At 38.7% G+C, this 21,835-nt stretch overlaps 3 protein-coding genes across 3 annotated transcripts; 2 read left to right on the top strand and 1 right to left on the bottom strand.

Annotated features, from left to right (window-relative positions):
* Window positions 1-3,085: 3,085 nt before the first annotated feature.
* On the top strand, window positions 3,086-5,414 carry MELLADRAFT_115777 (uncharacterized protein; the record flags this gene model as incomplete). Its single annotated transcript, XM_007407179.1, has 5 exons — window positions 3,086-3,406; window positions 3,477-3,595; window positions 3,686-4,190; window positions 4,262-4,386; window positions 4,451-5,414. The coding sequence occupies 5 exons, from the start codon at window positions 3,234-3,236 to the stop codon at window positions 5,020-5,022; spliced, it is 1,494 nt and encodes a 497-aa protein (XP_007407241.1).
* Window positions 5,415-5,520: 106 nt separating this feature from the next.
* MELLADRAFT_115776 (uncharacterized protein) lies at window positions 5,521-9,042 on the top strand (the record flags this gene model as incomplete). Its single annotated transcript, XM_007407180.1, has 15 exons — window positions 5,521-5,587; window positions 5,832-5,875; window positions 5,938-5,987; window positions 6,064-6,069; window positions 6,181-6,212; window positions 6,278-6,325; window positions 6,395-6,630; window positions 6,712-6,831; window positions 6,908-6,983; window positions 7,042-7,096; window positions 7,161-7,555; window positions 7,653-7,759; window positions 7,793-7,899; window positions 7,980-8,182; window positions 8,256-9,042. The coding sequence occupies 15 exons, from the start codon at window positions 5,521-5,523 to the stop codon at window positions 8,759-8,761; spliced, it is 2,052 nt and encodes a 683-aa protein (XP_007407242.1).
* A 3,437-nt stretch (window positions 9,043-12,479) lies between these two features.
* Window positions 12,480-14,132, bottom strand: MELLADRAFT_95999 (uncharacterized protein; the record flags this gene model as incomplete). Its single annotated transcript, XM_007407172.1, has 4 exons — window positions 12,480-12,493; window positions 12,584-13,000; window positions 13,256-13,799; window positions 13,872-14,132. 4 exons carry the CDS (start codon window positions 14,130-14,132, stop codon window positions 12,480-12,482), a joined length of 1,236 nt encoding a protein of 411 aa, XP_007407234.1.
* Window positions 14,133-21,835: the final 7,703 nt, after the last annotated feature.

Raw genomic sequence — 21,835 nt, 5'->3', positions numbered from 1 at the left:
TGTCTGGCAAAAATCTGTAACCAAGATTAAATAGTTTGATGTCTCTGGTGTGTTATTTCAGAAGAACCTAGTTATATGGGAGTGAACAGTTGGTGGACTGGTCAAATTGTTTAACTTCAGACTACTTGTTCTTTGGACAAGTTCTTTGGTCTATAAGATCCTGTAAAAAAGTATAAATGTGTGCAGATCTTGTAATTTGAAGTACAGACTGGCAAGAAAAGGAGAACAGTTTGGGTGAGTCTACAATCTTGGGTAGTTTCATCAATTAAGTTTTTATTTGAATAAGGAGATGTTGTCCTGCTGTAACCTTGGGGGTATTTTGGCTTGATCTTATTGCACCTTGGTTGTCATTAAAACAAGCAAAATTAGTAGGACTTGGTCTTATTTATTTGGAGAGATCATTAGCTAACTCAGCTACCAGAAGTAACCCTAAGAGCTCCATTCATGATCAGAGAAATCATTGTTGAGATTTGTGGATTGTGCTAGGCTTATAGTCTTTGAGACCCCTTCTGCATCCCCACCTTCTTGAGTAACTGAGCCATTGGTAAAAATGATAATTACATTGCTGTCTTGTTCTTCTTCTTCAATTTGTTGGGGTATGATTCTTTGTGCTTCTTATTTTTTGAGCTCTAGATTTTGGGTTTTACCTGTGCATTTTACCTGTGGCACAATTGGATGAGCATAGATAGTTTCAATGTCTTTTTGGGCTAGTTTTTTTAATTACTTGTAGTTGATTGGATCCTGAATTGGGTCCAAGGTGTCTGTCCACTCTGTCTGCTGGGTCAGTTTGTGTTTGATAAAAATATGTGTTGGGTGGGTGACAGGGGCAGATAATCTCTTTAATAAGAATTTGTGATTTTGTTGTACAGCCATCCACTTGAAAGCTGTGAGGTATGTGTTGTGAGCCATTGTCTGGTTTGATATGACTTTGAACACACCAACTGCAATTTTGTTAGTAGCATTTTGAATTTTGTCTAATAATTTGGTTTCCTTGTTGTTCTCTTTGATAAACCACACTATACTGCCATGAAGGATTTGTGGGATTAAAACAGCTGAGAGTAGTTTCTTGAATTCTTTTGAGGAAAGACCTGAGGAACATTTGTTTATTCAAATGAGCTGCTGAAATTGGTCTTTTTAATCTGATTGATATGACTGTTAAAAGTTAGTTTGGGGTCCATCCATAGTCCTAACCATCTTACTTCATTTTTGGGTTGTAGCATGTTTCCCCCTAGTGTGAAAGGTAGCAACACTGGGTTTATTTTGTGTTGGACTGATTCCCAACAAACAAAATACAAATCTTAGTATAAGATCAAAGAAAGATACTTTGATATAAAAAGCTTATGGTAAGATTTATAAAAGAAACAGTCTGATGAAGAGAAGATTTTTAGACAGTGGTTTGAACTTGGGTTATATACAAAACAACAAAACACTCTAACACAAAAATGAAATCATATAAAATGACCTCACAATCTACATTGAGTTATATGATGTAATATCTAAAATGACAAGTTAAAAAAAGGGAACAAAAACCCAAGATCAATCCACCATTGATCACTAAGATCTTCACACTAAACCACAAAGACTTTGAGAGCATAACCATAACTCCAACATTTTGTTTGGTGGAATGCACAAGTTGTACAATTCAATTGTCAAAGTTTGCCCAATGTTTCTTTGCCCACTCTAGCAAATAGTTAGCATGGTTGTTGAGTTTTGTGGTGTTCTCTTGAATTGATTTTGAGGCCACTACATGGACTATGTTGTCTATAAAATCAAGCAATACATCACTTGTTGATGGGTTTAGAGTTTGTTCACCAAGGATAAAGAATTACAAATAATATATAGGATGAGTGATAGTGGGCACCCTTGTGGCAGCCCTCTTCTGATTTAATGATGAAAGTATTTGAAATGGAATCCTAGAGTCTGAGGTTGGTGGTGTGTTCAGTGAGGAATCCTCAGACTGGGTGTAGGAGATATTTGGGGCCGTTATTGATGTGTAAAATGTACCAAAGTTCTTCATTGTGGACTGATGGGTACACTCTGTAAGTCTAAAAGCCAAAGCTATTTCCCCTCTTCTCCATTGTCCCTTAATCCATGAAATTAAGATGACCAATTCATCTTCAGTGCTATGTTGCCTTCTTCCTCCCAAGTAGTTTGGTAAGATGCTCTTGAAGCTTTCTGCCATGAGAGATATCCTACTGGGGATTATTTGTTCCAAAATTTTGCCTGAGCAGCTTAAGAGGGCAATTGGTCTGTAAGCATTAGGATTTGAGCAGGTGTCTTTACCAGCCTTGCAAATTATAATCATGATGGCTTTCTGCCAATTATCTGGGAAGTGACTAAATTTGAAGCAGACATTGAATAGAACACAGAGTTTGTTTTCAATGGCTGGGAGTGCTAATTTTAACAATTCATTGGAGCTTTTGTCTTCATTGCTTTCTGTTTGGGAGTCTGGTAATGATCTTGTTTAGTTTGTTGGGCTCTGCTTGTGGGTATGAGAATGTGTTGTGATGGTGGTGGTGGTTCCAAAGTTTGGTGGGGATAGCTGATAGATATCAAGGTACCATTGAATAGTAATCAGGCCTGCTTGTTTTTCCCTTTGCAATGGACCCATCTTGATTTTGTAAAGGTGCAACTTTGTTCAACAAGATTGGCTGGGTATATGTCTTAAAGGTTGTGGTGCTGGAGCTAGAGCCTAGGAAATACTTCCAGTGAGTTGTTTTAGCTGAGAGGATCTGAGTTTTGAAGTATTGTTGCCATTCCGCATAGCACTTGTGAGCTTCGGGTAGATTGGTGATCATCCATCTTCGTGCCCTATTTTGTTTTTTTAGGACGGGGTTGAGGTTTTCTTTATCCCACCAGGACTTGTGTTTGTGTGTGTGTTGGTTTTGACCCTTTTTCCTTGAACTTGTGCTGATTTGGGAATGATGTTTGAAAGATTGATGATCGAGCTGTTGATAAATATCGTGCTTTGACAAATTTGTGGATCAAGTTGACAGCTCTTGACAGCTCCCGAGCCAGCCAAGAAGTCAACCCGGTGTTGTACCGGTTTTTTTTGGCAACCCGGTTTGGTTTGCTGTTGATCGGAGATATTTCAAGAGTGGCTGAACTTTGAAGAACTCAATACGATCAACTCATCTCATCTCATCTCATTCATCAAGCTCATCTCACTAATCAAACTCACAGTCTAAGTCCTCCTCAAGCTCTCAATTTCATCGGATTTGATTATCTTCAGGATGCCTATCGATAAGGCTCGTGCAAAAGGACTCTTAGGTGTCGGTCAGAAGCCACAAAGTGCTGTCACTAGTTGGGTGGATCGTATCTGTCAATCATCAAAACCAGTAGCAGAATCAGATTTGAATCAATTTATCGTTGAATTAGTTGATGTTATTAACCTTCAACCAACTGGGTAGGTGAACTTTTTTCCTAATCTCAATCCATCATTTAACACAAAATTGATTGTTCTTGATATTCACTAGACCAGAAGAAGCCAGTCGTGCGGTTCGAAAGCAACTCAAACATGGTGATATCACACATCAAAAGAACGCACTCAACCTTTTAGCTTCTCTCGTTCTCAATGGAGGTTCTAAATTTCAAAGTAAGAAGAAAATCTTAAATGATCAATCCAAGAAGAGATGAACCCAAATTAAACTCCAGAACGTTTTTACTTCAATGACCGTTTATTTAGCCACTTTTGCGGATGAACGAATGGTAGATTGCATCAAATCACTTGTTTATGATGCTCGTACAGATCCAACTGTTCGTAGACAAACGATGATCTTGCTTTCTTATTGGTCTAAAACATTTCAATCCGATCCTACAATGTCAACTGTAGCTGGTCTTTATTCGATCTGTGGTGGTTCTCATAAACTTGCTCGTCTACAACCTGCTTCTAAACAAACCTCACCACCTATCAGCAAAACGACCAATAAAACCTCTATGGATTCGATCAACTCTAATGATTTAGTCTCAACGATGATTTCAGGGATGGAGAAGGATACAGCTAAAGCCATTAAAGCTGCTCAGAAGTCTAAGAAGAAGGAAGAACGAAGCAAAAAACCAAAGAATAAGATCGATCAACGGTTTCGTACTAAATTACCTTTACCTCTGAATGACGCTTCAGACATCGACTTGAAGGAAGAAGCTCCTGGGATCTTGAATGTGGTGGCCACAGCTGCTCAATGCGCCAATAAGTTTGTACCGGTTTTATTTCCAACTCTTGTAATCTTTATTGATCACTAATTGTTACTTTTATCTTTTCTAGTCTTGTGAACTCTATACAACTCATCAATCCAGAAACACATGACGTAAGAACCGACGAAAAAGTCCAAACGAATCTTGAAAAGGCCAAGACTGTTCAAAAGCGTTTAATACGGTATATACGGTTAGGTGAGATTGTTTTTGAATGGCTAGATTTGCTGACACTCGGAAGGCTGATGATTGAGTATCTCAGTCACCGATCGTGACACGAATGGTGATTATATTGGTACCTTGGTCAACACGAATGCTCAAGTGGTTGCAGCACTTGAATTGTATGAAAAACAGATCGACCCATCTAAAGACCTTAACTCGAGTACCAAGCGACTCAAAGATTTAAACATCCGACCTACACCAGCACCTCATCATGAAGAACGAGGATTATTTGATGATCCAGAAACCCCAATCTCACCTAATCTTCCGATCAGACCATCTACTAATTATAATGAAGACTTACTTGGACTTGATTTTGGATCAGAAGGAGATCATGATTCGGATCGATTACCTAAACCGATTGCACCTGATTCATATCAAAGTTCAACTCAAGCTCAAGTTAATCGAGATTATGATCCAGGTACACTTTCGGATTTTTCGGATTTTGATTCGTCGAATGAAGATGAACCACAAGTTGGACTGATCTCACCTCTTTCGGTTGGAAAATCTACGTTGATTCCTGTGGATCAATCTGTTACTAATCGACCTGAACCATCGGGATCTAAGTCAAGAGAAGTGGAAGATAATAATCCTTTTGCAGATCCGTTTCTTTGATCAGTATCCCTCTATATACACTCTTGAGTGAGATCTTATTGGCTCAAATCGATCATTCAGAAGCTAATACCTTACCCTATATTTCAATTTATTTTCTCAAAAAAACAACCTGTGGATATGTAAATAATGTAATCTTTGTAGTCTGTTGATATATTTACTATTCAGATCCATTTACTTGATCAAACTTTAAATGATTTGATGATTTTTTTCTTTTCGTTTGTTTCTGTACCTTACCAAACCAATGTTGTCTGACCAATACGCAAAAAAACAACCAATTCCAAATTAAAAGCTTGTATCATTAAACCATATATTATTTATACTCTTCTCTGTTCATCTCTCTCTCTATATACATTTCTTTTTTTGCAATACAAATCTTTTTTATTATAATTTCTATACATGCACGTTCTTTTTTTCTGGTTGATGTGTTTTTTCTTTTGCTTTTTTTTGGGTTTTATTTTATGAAATTGGTGGGAATGGTCAAGGGAGCTTGAATGAATGATGTCATGGTCAGATGATGAACCGATTGAGCATGTTTACATAAATCAATTGAGCCCCTGTTTACAATGTAAGTAGCATTGAATGACAGGGACTCTGTCAACTTAGATTGAGCTCAATTGAGATGATCAGGCAGGGAATGGAAGGTGAAGAGCTGTGAAGAGTGAAGAGTGCTTTAAAGTTGAGATTGGATGGTGTTTACTTGTAGTTTGAGTGTTCTTAAACTGTTGACTCACTCTTCTTATCTTCTCGGTTGAACATCTCAAATATCTTTGACTTCATTTCAACTAACTTCATCCATTTCTCATCATCAGATTCAAACATGTCGGGTCTCATTCGTTCCCATGAATCAAATCAGGTTGAGTTCATCATCTTACCTTTCTCAATGAGTTGACTACATAGCTGATCTAATGATAATAGCCATCAGATGGATCATCAGATGAACATGAACCACCACTTTCCTCTGAATCGTTGAGTCACTTTTCTTCTTGGGATTTCTCTTTGACATATTACTGATGTTTTCAATCTTTTGATTATACAAATCAGTTCGCATTCAAATGTTGGTACTATACCCTTCAAATCGTTTTTTTTCTCTCTAGAACTTCGATTGATGGTCGTGTATCGTGTATCGTGATCAACAAATCTCACTCTATCAATCAAAACTTCACAGGATCATGAATCAAATCAAACAGAATGTAAGTCTTATAATCACCCTCATCATCATATTCATCACGATTCTGACTTGGTTTTGTTCTTTAAGCTGCACTTCCACATGTGCTCGTCTACGATGAACCCGATGGAACGGGATGTCAGTCTTGGAATCACTTTATCAACACGTTCATCACGATCCTGACCATCTTTTTTTTACTCTCTTAAGCTGCTTTACCGCATGTGGTTGTGTTATATGACTATCCGGCCATTATGCGAGCATGGGAAGAAGAAGAAGAAGAAGAAGAAGCGGAAGACGAGATTGATGAAGATGGAATAAGTGATACAAGTGAAACTTACTATTTCGATGACCCTGATAATGGTCGGGTGGCGCGTTACTATCCTGAGGTCACTGAGCCTGTCTCTGAAGGTGTTGACTTGGATCGCTCAGGTGAATATAGCAAGGTGAGTCTTCAACGATATCCGTAGTGTTAAGTATACCTACTGATGCTTCGTATGTCATTTACTGTATTACCTCGATGGTAGCCACCAGAACATTACCACGCTTCCGTGAAGCGATTGAAAGATTATTCTCAAAACTTGGTCGACGTGTTGGCTTCCGCTGAAAGCTCATATCGTCCGTTTGATAAACGAAAGCTAGGGAAAGTAAGTTAAACTCACTCGATAGAAATCAACGTGCATGATAAACTGATTGATTTTGATCGTCCTTCATCTGACTCAGATGAACATACCCAATTCCAATGGAACCGAAATTGGATTATACGGTTCTCGTATTTACAGCGGACAGTACTCAGATGGTGTGCCGATCCTGCTTTATCGTTTGAAGTGTCATCACTCATACTGTATCATGTTTAGATGGCACCTTTTTCTACACTTGCGCTCAGGGGTTCCGGGTCTATATATACGACATGTGAGCTTTACTACTATCATACCATGCCTTGGATCCTTCTGATTCTTATCCTTTTCTTCCCTAGGACGGTTCCACCTGAGAGAACCAAAAAGAATGTGTTAGATACGTTCAACCATCCAACTCGATCTATCTTCCAATCATTCGACAGTTCAGAATCAAGTCACATTTCATCTATCAAATTAATTCGAACCTTTCAAGCTCCTGCTCATAATTGTAGATGGACTATCACTGATGCTAATCTTAGCCCTGATAATAATTGGATGGCTTATAGTTCGATCACACCTATTGTTCATCTGGTCAAAACTCGTGGTGAAGATGCTGTTTTAGGTTTAGGTTTAGAAGATCATGAACAAGAAGCTCTTGATTTTGGTATTGATCGTTGGGAAAGGACAACTTTTGGGATTTGGAGTTTACGATTTAGTAGTGATGGTAAAGAGCTCATAGCTGGCGGTAGTCGTGGTATGTCACGTTTCTGTTCATCACAGAGCCTGTGTTTGTCGGCTTCCAATCTTGCTGATTTCTCTGCCATTCAATGTATCCCTTCGCTCTTGAACAGGTCGCATCATTGCATATGATGTCGAAAGAAAGACCTGTTTGCTCAATGTAGTGGGACATTCAAACGATACCAATGCAGTTGAGCTGTCTGTCCTTCGCATGCTCTTCGTCAGCAACTGACTGGGCTCGATGTTCCAACAGCTATGTTTTGCGGATAAAACAGATCCTAATATCTTGGTGTCAGGTTCTGATGATACATATGCCAAGATATGGGATCGTCGTTCACTTCAAAATGCACAACCAGCAGGGTACGTCGATCTAAACTACAATACCCATTCTAGTCGAGTCAAAAGCTGATGTAAAGGTTCTTTGATCATTTATCTTCTAGAGTACTGGTAGGTCATACAGAGGGTCTCACTTTTGTTAGCGCTAAAGGAGATGGTCGGTACATTGTCAGTAATGGAAAAGATCAGGGCGCAAAACTTTGGGACTTGAGAAAGATGATTAGTGGAGAAAAGTTTAATGAAATGGACAAATTGGATGTTTCTATCAGAGGTTGGGATTACCGTCATGGTGTCTACGATAGACCGAGTAAGTCTCATCATTTTACTGAGTCGGATCAATAGGGCCAGGATAGCTAATGAATTTGGTTTAAATCATGTAGTATGTCGAGAACATCCAAATGATTGCTCAGTAATGACATACCGAGGTCATTCTGTATTACAAACCTTGATTCGAGTTCATTTTTCACCACCCAACACTACTGGACAACGATATATCGCATCAGGATCATCGGATGGGTTTATACATATCTGGAATCTAGATGGTACAATAGCACAAGTCATCAATCGATCACAAACAGCACCACTCCTCAAGTCAAATGGATCTGGGAATAAATCAGAATTTACAGATCCATTTGATGTTCCGATTCCAATCGATCAAAGAAAACGAAATCTTAGAAGACATACACTTTATGGATATGAATCGATGACTGTTAGAGATGTTAGTTGGAATCCTAATGAACCTAGTTTGGTTTCTACGGCTTGGGGTGGGAATGATGGAGCTGCTGGATCTTTAGCTTTACATCCGTTTATGTCGGATGATAAGAAATTTAAATTATCATCTGAAATTAATCCTACTACATCATCATCGATTCATCATGATGGATAGGGATTGAATTCTTTTATTTATTTGAAACTTGGTATTGAATTGTTTTGCAAAAAAAATGCTCATGTTATATGTATGAAGAAAATTATTGTTGTATGATTTTGCAGAAAAATTGTTGTTTGAATTTGATTCTGTTGTACTACAATTTAAAAATTTCGGACTTTTAGTTTAGTCTTTCTTTGTGAAAGAAAAATCATTATTATTTTCGTTTTAGTTCGATTAATAGGAGAGCTATTATTTTGTATTTTTGGTTTATCAAGAAATACATTTAGTTTTTTGTTTTGATTTCGATCTATGTATATAAGTGGGAGTCCTTGAGTGATGATATTTGTTCCTCGAAAATATTTTGGAAGCTTGATGACGATCAATTTGGTTCTCGATGGTTTGACTTGACTTTACAAAAACAGACTGCCAAGGACGAGTTTTAAAAGTAAAATCAGATGTTGATACACGGTTCTATTATATCCTATTTCCTCAAAGCTTGGTGCCATGAATAAAGAAGAATCGAAGACGATGAATTGAAACAACAAAAAAGTTTTTACCCCTGGGGGCTCAGAAATTCCCTATCTACCCCTTAGGGTGACAGAAGCATTTGGTAATAGTTTGCAACCAGCAATTTGATTATCCTCAGTATACACTTCACTGGATTAATCACTTGCCCGAGCACAAAGATAACAAAGATGTGGAAAATTGGGTATATAGATCTTTATGTAAGGTGCCTTGGTTCGAACCTTGTGCAGAGGTTATGGGATACGAACTTGTGTACATAGCGCCTTGTTACGCCCCCTCATGATCAGCGCCGGGATCATGTTGGATAGATCAGGTGAAGCGTTAAGGCTTTGTTTGAATGAGTCATTACAAAATCAACTTGAAGAAGACGAGTTTTCCAGGCTTCGCATAAAGAAGTTTACAAAGGTTTAAGCAATTTATAATGAGAGCTGCGAGCATCCACGCAGGTAGATACATTCACAAGACCGATGTGATCCTACTTGTCAATGCCAAACTCTTCGTCCTTTGTTTTGAGAAATACATGGACGGGAAGGTCTTGCGTGCATACCACAGGCTGATCGCGATTTTAGTTTTCTTGATTTGTATGTACATTCTGCTTGAAGGAAGCTCTAATGATAAAGAGCTCTAATGATGTGTTAATTGTATGAATCTTTAGTATTGACCCTCAAGCGATTCTACATTTGTATCGCTCATAATTGATGCTATTCAAAGGATTGTATACATTGCAAAACATCAAAACGAACAAATCTTTGTATCACTCAATTTTGATGTGATGTATTGTGCTCAGGGGTTTTTATCGCATGATGATCACATGCGCAATCTTTAATCGCATCGGGATTGAATGGCTGAACTGACCTTGTGATTTACTTACGCAACTCCTTCTTATGTATACAGTCAACATATTGGAAAAATGTGATTTTCTATCACGAGGCTATGTGTACTGGCGTTCACACATGCGAAGCAAAAATGTTGGTGGTGATAACACCGATGAAGATTTCTGCCATTAATTGTTGGAACGGCTGTAACAAAGACAAACAAAATTTTAAACAGATGTTTTCTGATGTTTTGCCAAGGGAAGAAGAATGAATGGTAGAGGAGATATGTAAGAGGACCCCGGAAAGCTCCAGGTGAACTATCCGACGTAAAATGAATGGATTGAGGGTCGAAAAAAAGGCCAACGTACCGACGAAAAAGGTATTTTTTGGGGGGTTTTCGAGCCAAAATCAGATTTTTGGAATTCAGACCTACCGACGTGACAGGTATGGATTTCTCCTGAGCCAAAAAAAAAGCCCGAAAACACTGTCTTTTGGACGTACGTACCGACCAAAAACGAATGGACAGGTCTCCTGGGAGATTTTTAGCGATTTTTGCTCTTTAAACCTACCGACGTAACCGGAATTGTTTAAGCTCGATTTTCGGGTTTTTACCGCGTCACGGGGTATTGAAAAGGTCAATTGGGGTGGTTTTAGGTCGGATACTTTCCCTGGAGCTTTCCGGGGTCCTTATGTAAGTAATTAGAATCTTGGATTCAACCATGTGGGAAAATATTTGGCTTTGAAGTTGTCTCTCACCCTTTCTCGACGTCGAGAGTGCCAAGTGAATGTCTTTTGTTAAAAATGAAGAAAAGGTGACTTGCAAACAATTTCACTCGAGTTCCCACTTGTGATTTTATTTTTTTATCCATCCATCTATCCATCCATTCATTCATTCATCCATTCATCCATTACACTCAACCACTCACTAGCCACTTGATGAGCTCTAGTCCTCAACACCAACCAAACCCAGGTCAACCACCTCATGCAAATTCTAATGATACTTTCAACCAGTTTTGACAAGATCTCATTAGAGACTTGGGATTACCTGACTCAACTTACCTTTATTTTGTGAAGAAGATTATTGAGGAGGAGAATGAATTCAAATGTAATATAGCAATTTCACATAGTACTACAGCCAATATTGATCAAGATTCATTGAAATTCATTGCAGTCATCTTTTACTTGCCTGATGAAAAAAAAGTTTTGGTGGTGAACTCAAAGTGGTCTTTCTGAGCTTGAGGGTGCTTTCATCAGGTAAGTAACAGATAACTACAATGAATTTCAATGAATCTTGATCAATATTGGCTGTGCTACCGTGTGAAATTGCTATATTGCATTTAAATTCATCCTCCTCCTCAATAATCTTCTTCAAAAAATAAAGGTAAGTCAAGTCAGGTAATCCCAAGTTTCTAATGAGATCTTGTCAAAACTAGTTGAAAGTATCATTAGAATTTGCATGAGGTGGTTGACCTGGTTTCAGTTGGTGTCAAGAACAAGAGCTCATTGAGTGGCTAGTGAGTGGTTGAGTTTAATGGAGGAACTCAAGCAAAATGGTTTGTGAGTCACCTTTTTCATTTTTAACAAAAGACATCCACTTGGAACACTCAACGTCAACACAAAACAAAACAAAACAAAAAAGAGATGGATACAACATATTATGTATAATAGATTAAAAGCCAAGTGTGCAATTTAATTTGGATCACCAATTCTACATTGAAGAACTTCAAGTTTGTCAACCAGAGAGGTTTTGCAGAGCAAAACCTCCAAGATTGACAAAGTAAGTAAGTCCATAATTAAACTTAATACATATAAATAAAAAGAAATATTACAACTCTATCACTTGAGTTTCAAGAGTGTAAAAAAAATAAAAACCAATCCCTTGAGTTACCATCTCTATAACTGAGGTTATAATTTAATTAACCCTTGGTAGAAGAAGAGTAGGCAATGAGAGAAAATTTTTGCATTAACCCAGGCCAGGGTTTGAATGATGAAAGACCCCGACCAGGCCAAAAGACAATGAGAAAGGGTTTATATCGTTACTAAAACTACAAAACCCTGAACCAGACCAATATCAGAAGATAAGGGTTTTTTACATGAAATCATACAATGTTGACCATTTTGGAGTCATTTGATTGGGGGTGATGCTCAGCTGCTGGTAGATAATCAAGAGAATGATCGGTCAGTCACGTGTAGAGGATAGCAGAATATACTGACAGGCCTTACATATTGGATTAAGAAGATTTGATATGGACATTGCTGTGTTTTGCAAGGTTTTTTCGTCAGCATCTTTGGGCAAAGAGTCAAGAAACAGGTCGATCAAATTCTGCTCCTTGGTTAAGTGTGTGGCTGCTTCAAGTGCTTGTTTCTTGGCTAACTTGTTGACTTGATATCCATACTCAATATAATAGTGCTGAGTGGCACAAACCAAGATATCTAATGTAGCTCAAATGTCAATACAAGTCAAAGAAAGAAGGAATGAAAAAGATGAACAGCTGCGTACCTGATAAGTTTTTGGGTGAATTTTGATACGAGTCATCCAGATCTTCTGGAACATCATCAATGGTGGAATTGAGTGAACCCATTCCACAAATCAGCGCAAGTTGATTGGCTTGCTCATAGGCAATTCCAAGATCTTCCGAAATTTCTTTGTCAGATGGGAATTCAGCAAGAAATTTGATATTTTCATTGTCAGGTTCATCAGAAAAAGCGTATTGATACCCAGAATGCATGTGTTCTGATGAGGGTATCTTCATTCTGCCCAACATAATATTCTTGACTATGGCATGAATTTTTGGCATCATCATTCTAGCGTCGAGAACAGTGGATCTTGGAGAAATCACATGCATCCAGCCAAAAACGTGTTCACAGGGCTCGCTCCCATGCTTCCAAGGGAGCAAAGGGATGTTTGGATAAAACTCTCAATGAGCTATGATAAGCTGGAGTAGGGAGGTTGCTAGTGTTGAAAATATCTTGAGACTTTGAGGTGATATGCAGTTTTGAGCAAAGCTCATTAGCTTATGAGGCTCAGCTTGTTGTTTGAGGAGGTAAGTTTTCCAGTGTCAAAAAAAGAAATCTGCAGTCCAAGCTGATTAGATGTGCTTGTGATGGCCAATCCATTGGTTTAACCACGCATCACACATTTCACCTACTACATATAGATAGATTGACAAACCAATCATGTCATCATGCGCCAGTGAAGCTGCTAGGGTGCTGGAGCTCAACGTTTGAAAGGCTTGGACATCATCTTGTTTGTCACAGTCAAATATGTCCTTATGAAGTAGCAGGCTATTTCCATACTGGAGTAAAGCAGCAACCTGCTGTATCAAGACATGATATTTACCAATGACAAGAAGACAAGCTCCAGAGCTCAACTGGTTTGCACCAGTTTTACGAGCGTGCTTAGGATCCTGCACCATTACAACTGGGCGTGGAGGATGACCAATCAGAGGCACCTTGACATGGACATTGTAATGTGAGTTCGAGTAACTAACAAACTGAGTCGCCGTATCCGTGAGAGAATTTTGAGCGCTTAGTTTGGTTGGTGCGCCGTCTGCACCAACTGAAAGGATATTGATCCCAGCCTCTTGAGACATTTCCAAAAACTTGAGGTGGTTTTCTAGGATGTCATTTGGAGTTTCCTTATCGCAACTAGCAATGAGTGCAACTGCAAAAGTTGGGATATTAGGTAAGGGAACTTGCAGAGTGTAAGCCCAAATCTGGTTCAATGAGAGATAATTGAAATCAGCAATTGAAAAGCTGCTTTGAGTAATTGAGCAGATACAACGTACCTTTGAGCAAAGGTCTTTATTTTTGACCACTGATTTTACAAGTGCTGGAAGCTCAGAAGGATCATCAAATGATATATCCCCACCTTGCACCCCAACTAAATGACCATCATGATGTCGAAGCCGCTTGACACACACAGTCTGGTCAGAAGCTGCTGCTACTGGTCCAGAATAACCAAGATCTTTGAGAACTTGGGTGATTTGATTGAAATTGACAATGTGAAGACCATCGACTAGATGAATTCCTTCTTTTGCTTGCTTCATTCGCAGACTATGATTTCTGCATCCCGCAAAGTTATCATTGAAGATATTTAGAGCGTGTGGGCTGATGGCTCCGAGTGTAATGACAAATTCATCCAGGCATGATTCGATCTTCATACCTCGGGTGGTCTTTCCTGCATTTTCGCATGCAGCCTTCACTGCAACCGCCTTAATCAATCCGTGTGTTGCATCTGTTGACACTACAAGAAAGATAATATTTTCTGGGCAGAAAATTAAATTATTGATACACAAAAATATTGAGAGGCCAGGAGGAGAGCAAAAAAAGAAAAAAAAATGCATCTTGTTCCCCGCGTTGAGAACTTCACTGTGCATATTTTTCCGTATTTTTACAGTCCATATTGATAAGTGTACTAACAATAAACCTCCACAATCATCCAATCACAACCTGTAACAAGCACTGAAATTTGGCTCATTAGTGTTTAGAGAAACTTTTGATTTCTGAAAATACTCATAACTTTTTCAATTCCGGTCCAAAACGCTTGATTTTGGGTGCATTGGTAAGCTGGAATTGTCCTCCAAATAGCTCATAATAGGACCACACAGCATGCTGGTCTGCTAAAAAAGATATCACCTTTTTTATACCTTTGTACATACAGATCCATAGAATGATTGGCATACTAGCTACATAGTTTTTGATCTTATGAAAGTTCGAGAGAAAGAGTTCAGCTTTCTAATGCACTTAAAATCGAGTGTTTTGATGCAGATTTGACAAAGTTATAGGTGTTTTCAGGTATCAAAAGTTTCTCTAAACACTAATGAGCCAAATTTCAGTGCTTGTTACAGGTTGTAATTGGATGATTATGAAGGTTTATTGTTAGTACACTAATCAATACGGACTGTAAAAATATGGAAAAATATGGAGAGTGAAGCTCTCACCGCAGGGAACAAGATGCATATTTTTATTTATTTTTTGCCCTTCTCCTGGCCTCTCAATATTTTTGTGTATCAATAATTTAATTTTCTGCCCAGAAAATATTATATTTTGTGTAGTGTGAGAGACATATCATGACTCTCCTATACATGAGTTCCAGATGTCGTGGTAATGTTCTCACTTGAGGTCAAGGAAGAACTCCTGAATGACAGTACCTTGAATACCACTTTGACAGCACCTTGAATACTATTTTGACAGCACCCTAAATCACCCTCAATCTTCCGATAATCAATTGTTTCTATTAAACCTTCTTTTTCATTTTGCTGTTTCAACATTTTCACTTACTAGAGACTAACTATGCGCGCATGCGCGCACCAGGGGAACAGGGTCCTATGTATATTACACGTTTTAATTGTTAGTATAGCTTTTTCCACTTTACATGAAGAAAACCTTTTCACCATGGTGCTGAGCGGATCGATTCAAATCCAAGCTTAAATTCTTGATTACAATACAAATGAATTCCATCTCAACTCATTATGATACTTCAGTTTTCCTCCCCTTTAATCAAGCGCAGGGCAACCACAAACTCCATGAGATGTCACAGTTATGTTATTATATTACATAATATCTACAGAATCAAAGTGCTAGGCAAGATCCCCTTGCAAACGATGGAGCTGTGAGCATCTCGCAGGGGATAACTTGCCGATGAGGATGAGTCGGTTGGTAACTAAGGAATAAATATCGGGAAGAAACTTCATCTCATAAGGATAGGATAGTTGTTGCAAGGTGAAGGAATAGTAGAGATAACAACCTCATAAACATCCAAGGGACCGGAAACATTTAAATTTCTGGTTTTGACTTTATTGGTAGAGATCAACATTTGGATAGCTGATTAGGAATGATTGGGCAGGATATGAATATTAAATAGATTTTTGGGTGGTATAGATCGAGGTGACTGGTGTACAGAGAAACCGCTCGAGGAAAATGGGTAGACAAAAGTGAAATGTGAGGAGGTAGTAAGATGCGACGAAAGATGCTGCGACAACAACGACATTTTATACGCAGAAAGTCAACCTATTAAAGAGAAAAAGCATGACTGCGTTTAAAAAGCACCTGATCGAGAGGTAAACCGAGGTAAGCCGCCGCCAGAATCTGACAGGCAAGGAAGGAAGAATCTTGTATGGTTGGGAACAATAAATGCGCGGGCGAAGCAGCAAGTAAAAGCAACACATCTGAAGCAAAAGGTGATCAAGTGAATTACTGAATTCGACAAACGAACAATAAAAACACATACGATCTGGAAAGTAAAAGCAAGCAAAAGCTCATCCGGCAAATTACAGACCTCAATGAACGAACAATAAAGACAAAGCCACATACAAAGGGAAAGTAAAAGCAAGCCCTACAAGCAGGAAACCGAGAAAGTAGGGGCAACACCTTGACCAAAAAACAAAAGATGTGTAATGAGTATCTAAAAAGCAAAAACAAATGAAAAGTCAAAGAAACTGGAATGTGAACACATAAAAAGGATGAGTGTTACATCAGCTAAACCGCCAATAGAGGGAAAATACTCGCATCAGGAAATACCCGACTGAAGGGAGTGAATTGTAACATTTTGTTATTTAGATAGTAGCCACTCTTTCCCCCATCAACTGATACTCTTTTCCTCATCCAATATTTGAGGAAAAGAGTAAGTCAAATATTTAATCATCCATCTTCCTTATAAATTAGTCTTATGCTAATTGTTTCTTGTGTCTTCTTTTTATATGTTATCTTTGTCTGTCAACACTAGTTCATAGTTATTGAACGTGTTGTTCATTTTATCTTTTTCACCTTATCTCTGCCGTGAAACCTTACAGGTCAGACTCAAGCCTTACATCTTTTCTCTGATTCTCATATCTTAACATTCCATCTCGTTATCTTGTATGATCTTATAGGTTAGTTATCAGGCAGTGTGACGTGAGGTTGATTGAGGCTCACCTCTAGTAATTTGTCACGGGAATCTTAGGTGAAATATATTATCCAATATTTGAGGAAAAGATTCATAGTTATTGAACGTGTTGTTCATTTTATCTTTTTTACCTTTTTATCTCTGCCGTGAAACCTTACAGGTTAGTTATCAGGCAGTGTGACATGAGGTTGATTGAGGCTCACCTCTAGTAATTTGTCACAGGAATCTTAGGACTCCGGAATTGAGACTTTTCACATCATGATCATCAAACAATCCATTTTGAGCTGAGGCAGCAAGAACTGTACAAAATTCAGAGAAATCACCTTCCAAAGCCTTTTTGACCAAATTTGAAAGGCGACAAGCGTTGGTAGATTTTAGTAAGGTGGGTGAAAATGTATCAATGTTATCTGATAAGTAACTGTCACGAGTGAACTTGAGTTTGTCTTTTTCAGCATAATCCTTATTGAGGGCTTCAATTAAGCTACAGAGGCCTTTGAGTTCTTCACAAGCTGGACAGACAGCGTTTGTTTCAGTCTTTTTGCAATGAAAAGTCCTTTCACAATTGCTCGAGTAAATTGCGCTCCAATCCCCATGGCGCTTGACTTCCCATTTGGATCAAGAATCAAGTGTAGTGATTAAAAGAGATTTCTGCTCGGTATTCAATTGGCTCTCTCGAGCCTGGCTTCCGAAGAGTTCCTTGCAGATCTTGTGTCAATTGTTTCCACGATAGATAGTACAAGTTTTTGATACAAAATCTGTGATGGAACATGTAGCTCGTTCTTGTTCCCAAGTTACGTCGTTGAGTCCTGGACAAGATATCATGATCATGTTTTTAGAGGTTACCAACCGTCCAAAAAAAGAAGTCAAGTCTGTAGTCTTTTTAAGGCCACTGGTTTTGTTTTTACATATTTCTGTTAGAAAACACAAAATGTAAACATTGGTCCAAAGGGCATCAATCAACATGAAATGAAAAGCTTACCAGTGTCCCAGTGAGCTGTTGCTGGTCTAACATGGCCACCATTAAGCCAAATGGTTTTGGCACCACAGTGGCAGTTGAAGTTTTTACCTCTGACCTGGTCCTCCACCTGACATCTGTTACAATTCTTGCCAGGTTTTGATAATGGGCACCATTTGACAACTTTTGATTGCTTGATCTGGCGATTCGAAATTTTCTTTTTGGAAGAAGTAGCTCTAATGATCTGCTGATCACCATCATCATCAGAGGACAGCACAATTACACTCAATATATTCCCAGATCTGGTTTGAGTGTTTTTTGGTTGAAGCCTTGGGGCTATGGGAAGATACCACTTGTTGTTTCTGACCCATGTTTGAACCACGCTGCTCATCAACTTCATCAACTTCAAGATCTTCTGCTCCCGCATCTGATCAAATTTAAACTCAATTTTGAATTAATTCTGTTTTGACTGTTTTCATCTTTTATATGCAAATATAATCTCACCTTTGAGCACAGATACAGTATTGTCCACCTTGACCTTCACAATTTTTTCAGAATCACCATCCCACGTGTGGTGGTTTTGAGCTTTTTGAATCCATTCCACCACAATTGAAAGTCCAAGGGGACCTTTTGATTTTTTTTTTGATACAGTCTTTACCAAAGACTGCATCAAGACTGCAGTTGACTGTGTACCACATCCCTTCCTCTTTATTGGCAATTGGAGGATTTGAGAAGATTTTGTACGTTTGATCTTCACGGGCGGGAGCGTAACTGTATCAGTCTTTTTCTGAGACTAACTTGCTCTGAGACTATCCTGATACAAACGAAAAAGTACAGCGGATGCCGGCTTTTTGTACACTGTCTGTACAGACTGGTGGCAACTGGTACATATGTATGAAGACTTGAACAAATTCATTGTTAAGACTTCAAAGAAGCTTTCAACACTTCAACAAACTTGTTGTCAAGAATCATCAATCCTTGTCCAGCCATCCATGTGCACCTTGTATCAATACCTTCAGACTCACTCCAATCCCTCTGAATCATTGTCAAGGGGGTTTTATCGCTACAACCACTTACAAGTATTGATATTGAAACAACTTACAAAGCAACAAAATGTTATTGGAACAAGCTACTTTGAATGAAAGTAGCCATCAAAACTGATACAAGAAAAACAATGTATTGTCATTTGAGCGAGATACTTTGAATGAAAGTAGCCATCAAAACTGATACAAGAAAAACAATGTATTGTCATTTGAGCGAGATACTTTGAATGAAATATCAATATCATGACATGGATGATACAAGGACACTGGTGCCTATTGTGTAGACAACATTCAAAGAAAGCAAGTGGCTCAGTTTCATCCGACAAAGAAGAGAATGGGCCAGAGGCCAATTATCTGTTACACCTTGAAGTCTCTACACTCAAAGCTTTCTTCAAGAGGTTGTTGCAATGCTAACCCAAAAGATTTGTAAGAAGTTTTTATCTATTGCGTTGTCTTGATTTTGTCAAAAACGACTCAGTCGTCATCTTTCTAAAATGTCTCTTGGTATGTATAATCTTCACAAAAAGGACTTGCTATCACCTCTTTTCAACTTGTCTTTTTGTTTCAACCAACCTGAAATGCTTCTGACTTCTAGTTTTCAAGACTTCTCATTTTGCATTTTGTCAAATCAATTGTCTTTTGTATGTATTAATTTTGACCAATGAAATTGACCAATGGATGTCTAGATGTTATACTGTAGTTGGTGGAAGGCTTATAAAGAGGAGGCACCATGCAAAAAAAACGCGCCACCCAAAACGGGATTGAACTATACCTGTATATCTCATTGCTTCTCTCAGGTAGTCTCAGAGAAAGACTGATACCGCATCTCTCCCTCACAGGTACCTTCTTGAAGAGCCGGGAAGTTGTTGCAAAGGCTGATGATCTTGTTGAGGGTTTGATTGAAAGGCAACATGTTTCAATAGTTTGAATGTGTTTGAGTTTATGCGGCTATGGTGGCTGAGCCTGATAGTATACTCAGAGTATTCAGAGTTGAAGAACAAAGTTAAGACAGAGCTGTAAATGGCTGTAAACCTGGAAGATCTTGACTGTCTTGAGAATGTCAAGGAAGATTTCTCCGCTTTTCTCTGGCTAGCTCCTGGATACAGCTATACAGGCGCTACCCTAACCCTGATGGGTTAAAACTCCCCTCCCATGTCACGCACATCAAATTTGGGGACCTCAAAACTCCCCTTTTGTGTCACACACATTTTCGCCGAAAAAGGCCAAAAATCCCCTTTCTAGTCATGTACATATGTAAATTTTTGCCCCCAGAACCCACCTTTTTGGTCACTAACATCCATAGGTGCATCCATTATCCCGTGACTCAATTGTCTTGATTGTAAGAATTGAGTCTTCTCTCTCCCAATATTAATACTGGACAAGAGAAGAGTCTATGTGGGCTAGAGGCCTTCACAAATTCTCCAGAATTTGTGAAAGCCAGTTTTTAAGGGGATATATTTTTTGCGTGTTCTACGAAAGGTTTTTCTTAATCATTCTAGAACCCCAAAAGAATCTCCCCTTATAAAGACGCGAGCTTGGGGAGCCGGGGTCTCCCCTGGGAAAAAGATAGAATAATATCTGTGTTTTCTGTTTTTTATCCCGATGTAGGGAGGGTGGGTTGGACAAAAGAATTTTAACAATTCAATAAGGATTGTCGGGGAAAGATATCACTATATGGGGACCTGATATCTATTCTAATTCTTGGAAATAGTTGAATCACGGATAGTTAATGACTATAGTAGGTTTAGTAAAAGGTGCTGATAGTAAAGGGAGAAATCTGAGACGGATGAAAGTAAGGAGGAGGACAACTCCTTGTCTGTCCTTAGACTCCTTATATTGCTACCAATCTCAGCTCGTAATTTCTTTAGAGCTATGACGTATGCTGATTGGAAATTCTTGTGTAATTCCGCAACTCCTGAAGGGGACTCTTGTTCCTCTTTTGGATTGCTATTGACACAGTGTTCTTTCCTTTCCCGCTCACTCCTGACTGTCACTATCCTTGGGTGCACGCTTTCATGGACCAACTCCGCATTTCGTGCCTCATGTAAAGACACATTCCTGGGTCCTCATGATTGTTGCCCCTAGGTCCGGCCCGACAGGGGGCTCCAGATATTGTCCCGGGGGCGGAAAATAGTGGGATCCTATGGATATATGATGTATGTACAAGTGTAAAAAACCAACAACTTCATAAAGGGAGAGAACATGGTGGAAGCCAGAATAGGCAATCAAGGATGTTGAGTTGTGAGTTACGCGATTGAAATTTGACAATAATCCAAAGGGGTATTGCCGTTTAGATGAATAGATTCATGGATCATGGGTTATCAAGATACAAGTTTGGAGTGATCTAGTTGTGGGACCGTGAGGCAATGGCTTTCTGACGGCCTCTACGGTGTACGTAAGAAACCCTGCAACCCAAAACTCGTAAACTAATCTGAAAATCTGTACAAAACTCATAAACTCCAAAATTAACTCTCAATCCCAGCAAATAACTCGACTTTTCCAAAATTTACTCGACTTTCAACTTCCTTCGTAGTAAAGCTACGCATATCTTTTTAAAGCACTATACATAGTACTTCATCTTTTAGGCGCAGGCTACAATTCCAGTGTGACCACTGAAGACTTTATGGGCTGAAAGTTCAAAAAGAGAAGTTCCAAAAACCCACGCTTATATCACTTCGTTGGGGGATCCTACTTTTATTTGTGCAGAAACAAGGCAATAATGAATATGCTAAATGCAAAACCCAAAAAACCGATGCATATATGAGCATCTTCTAATACTTTTGATCTTTGAGTGGCCAAATGTGATTAAAATTGTGGATTGAACAACAAGATTTTGGGTGCCACCCAACCTCAGCATACATACTCCTT

Source organism: Melampsora larici-populina, assembly GCF_000204055.1.
Source record: "Melampsora larici-populina 98AG31 unplaced genomic scaffold MELLAscaffold_8, whole genome shotgun sequence".
Taxonomy (NCBI): Eukaryota; Fungi; Basidiomycota; class Pucciniomycetes; order Pucciniales; family Melampsoraceae; genus Melampsora; species Melampsora laricis-populina.
The sequence above is the reverse complement of the archived record's forward strand: the minus strand, read 5'-3'. Positions and strand labels throughout refer to the sequence as shown.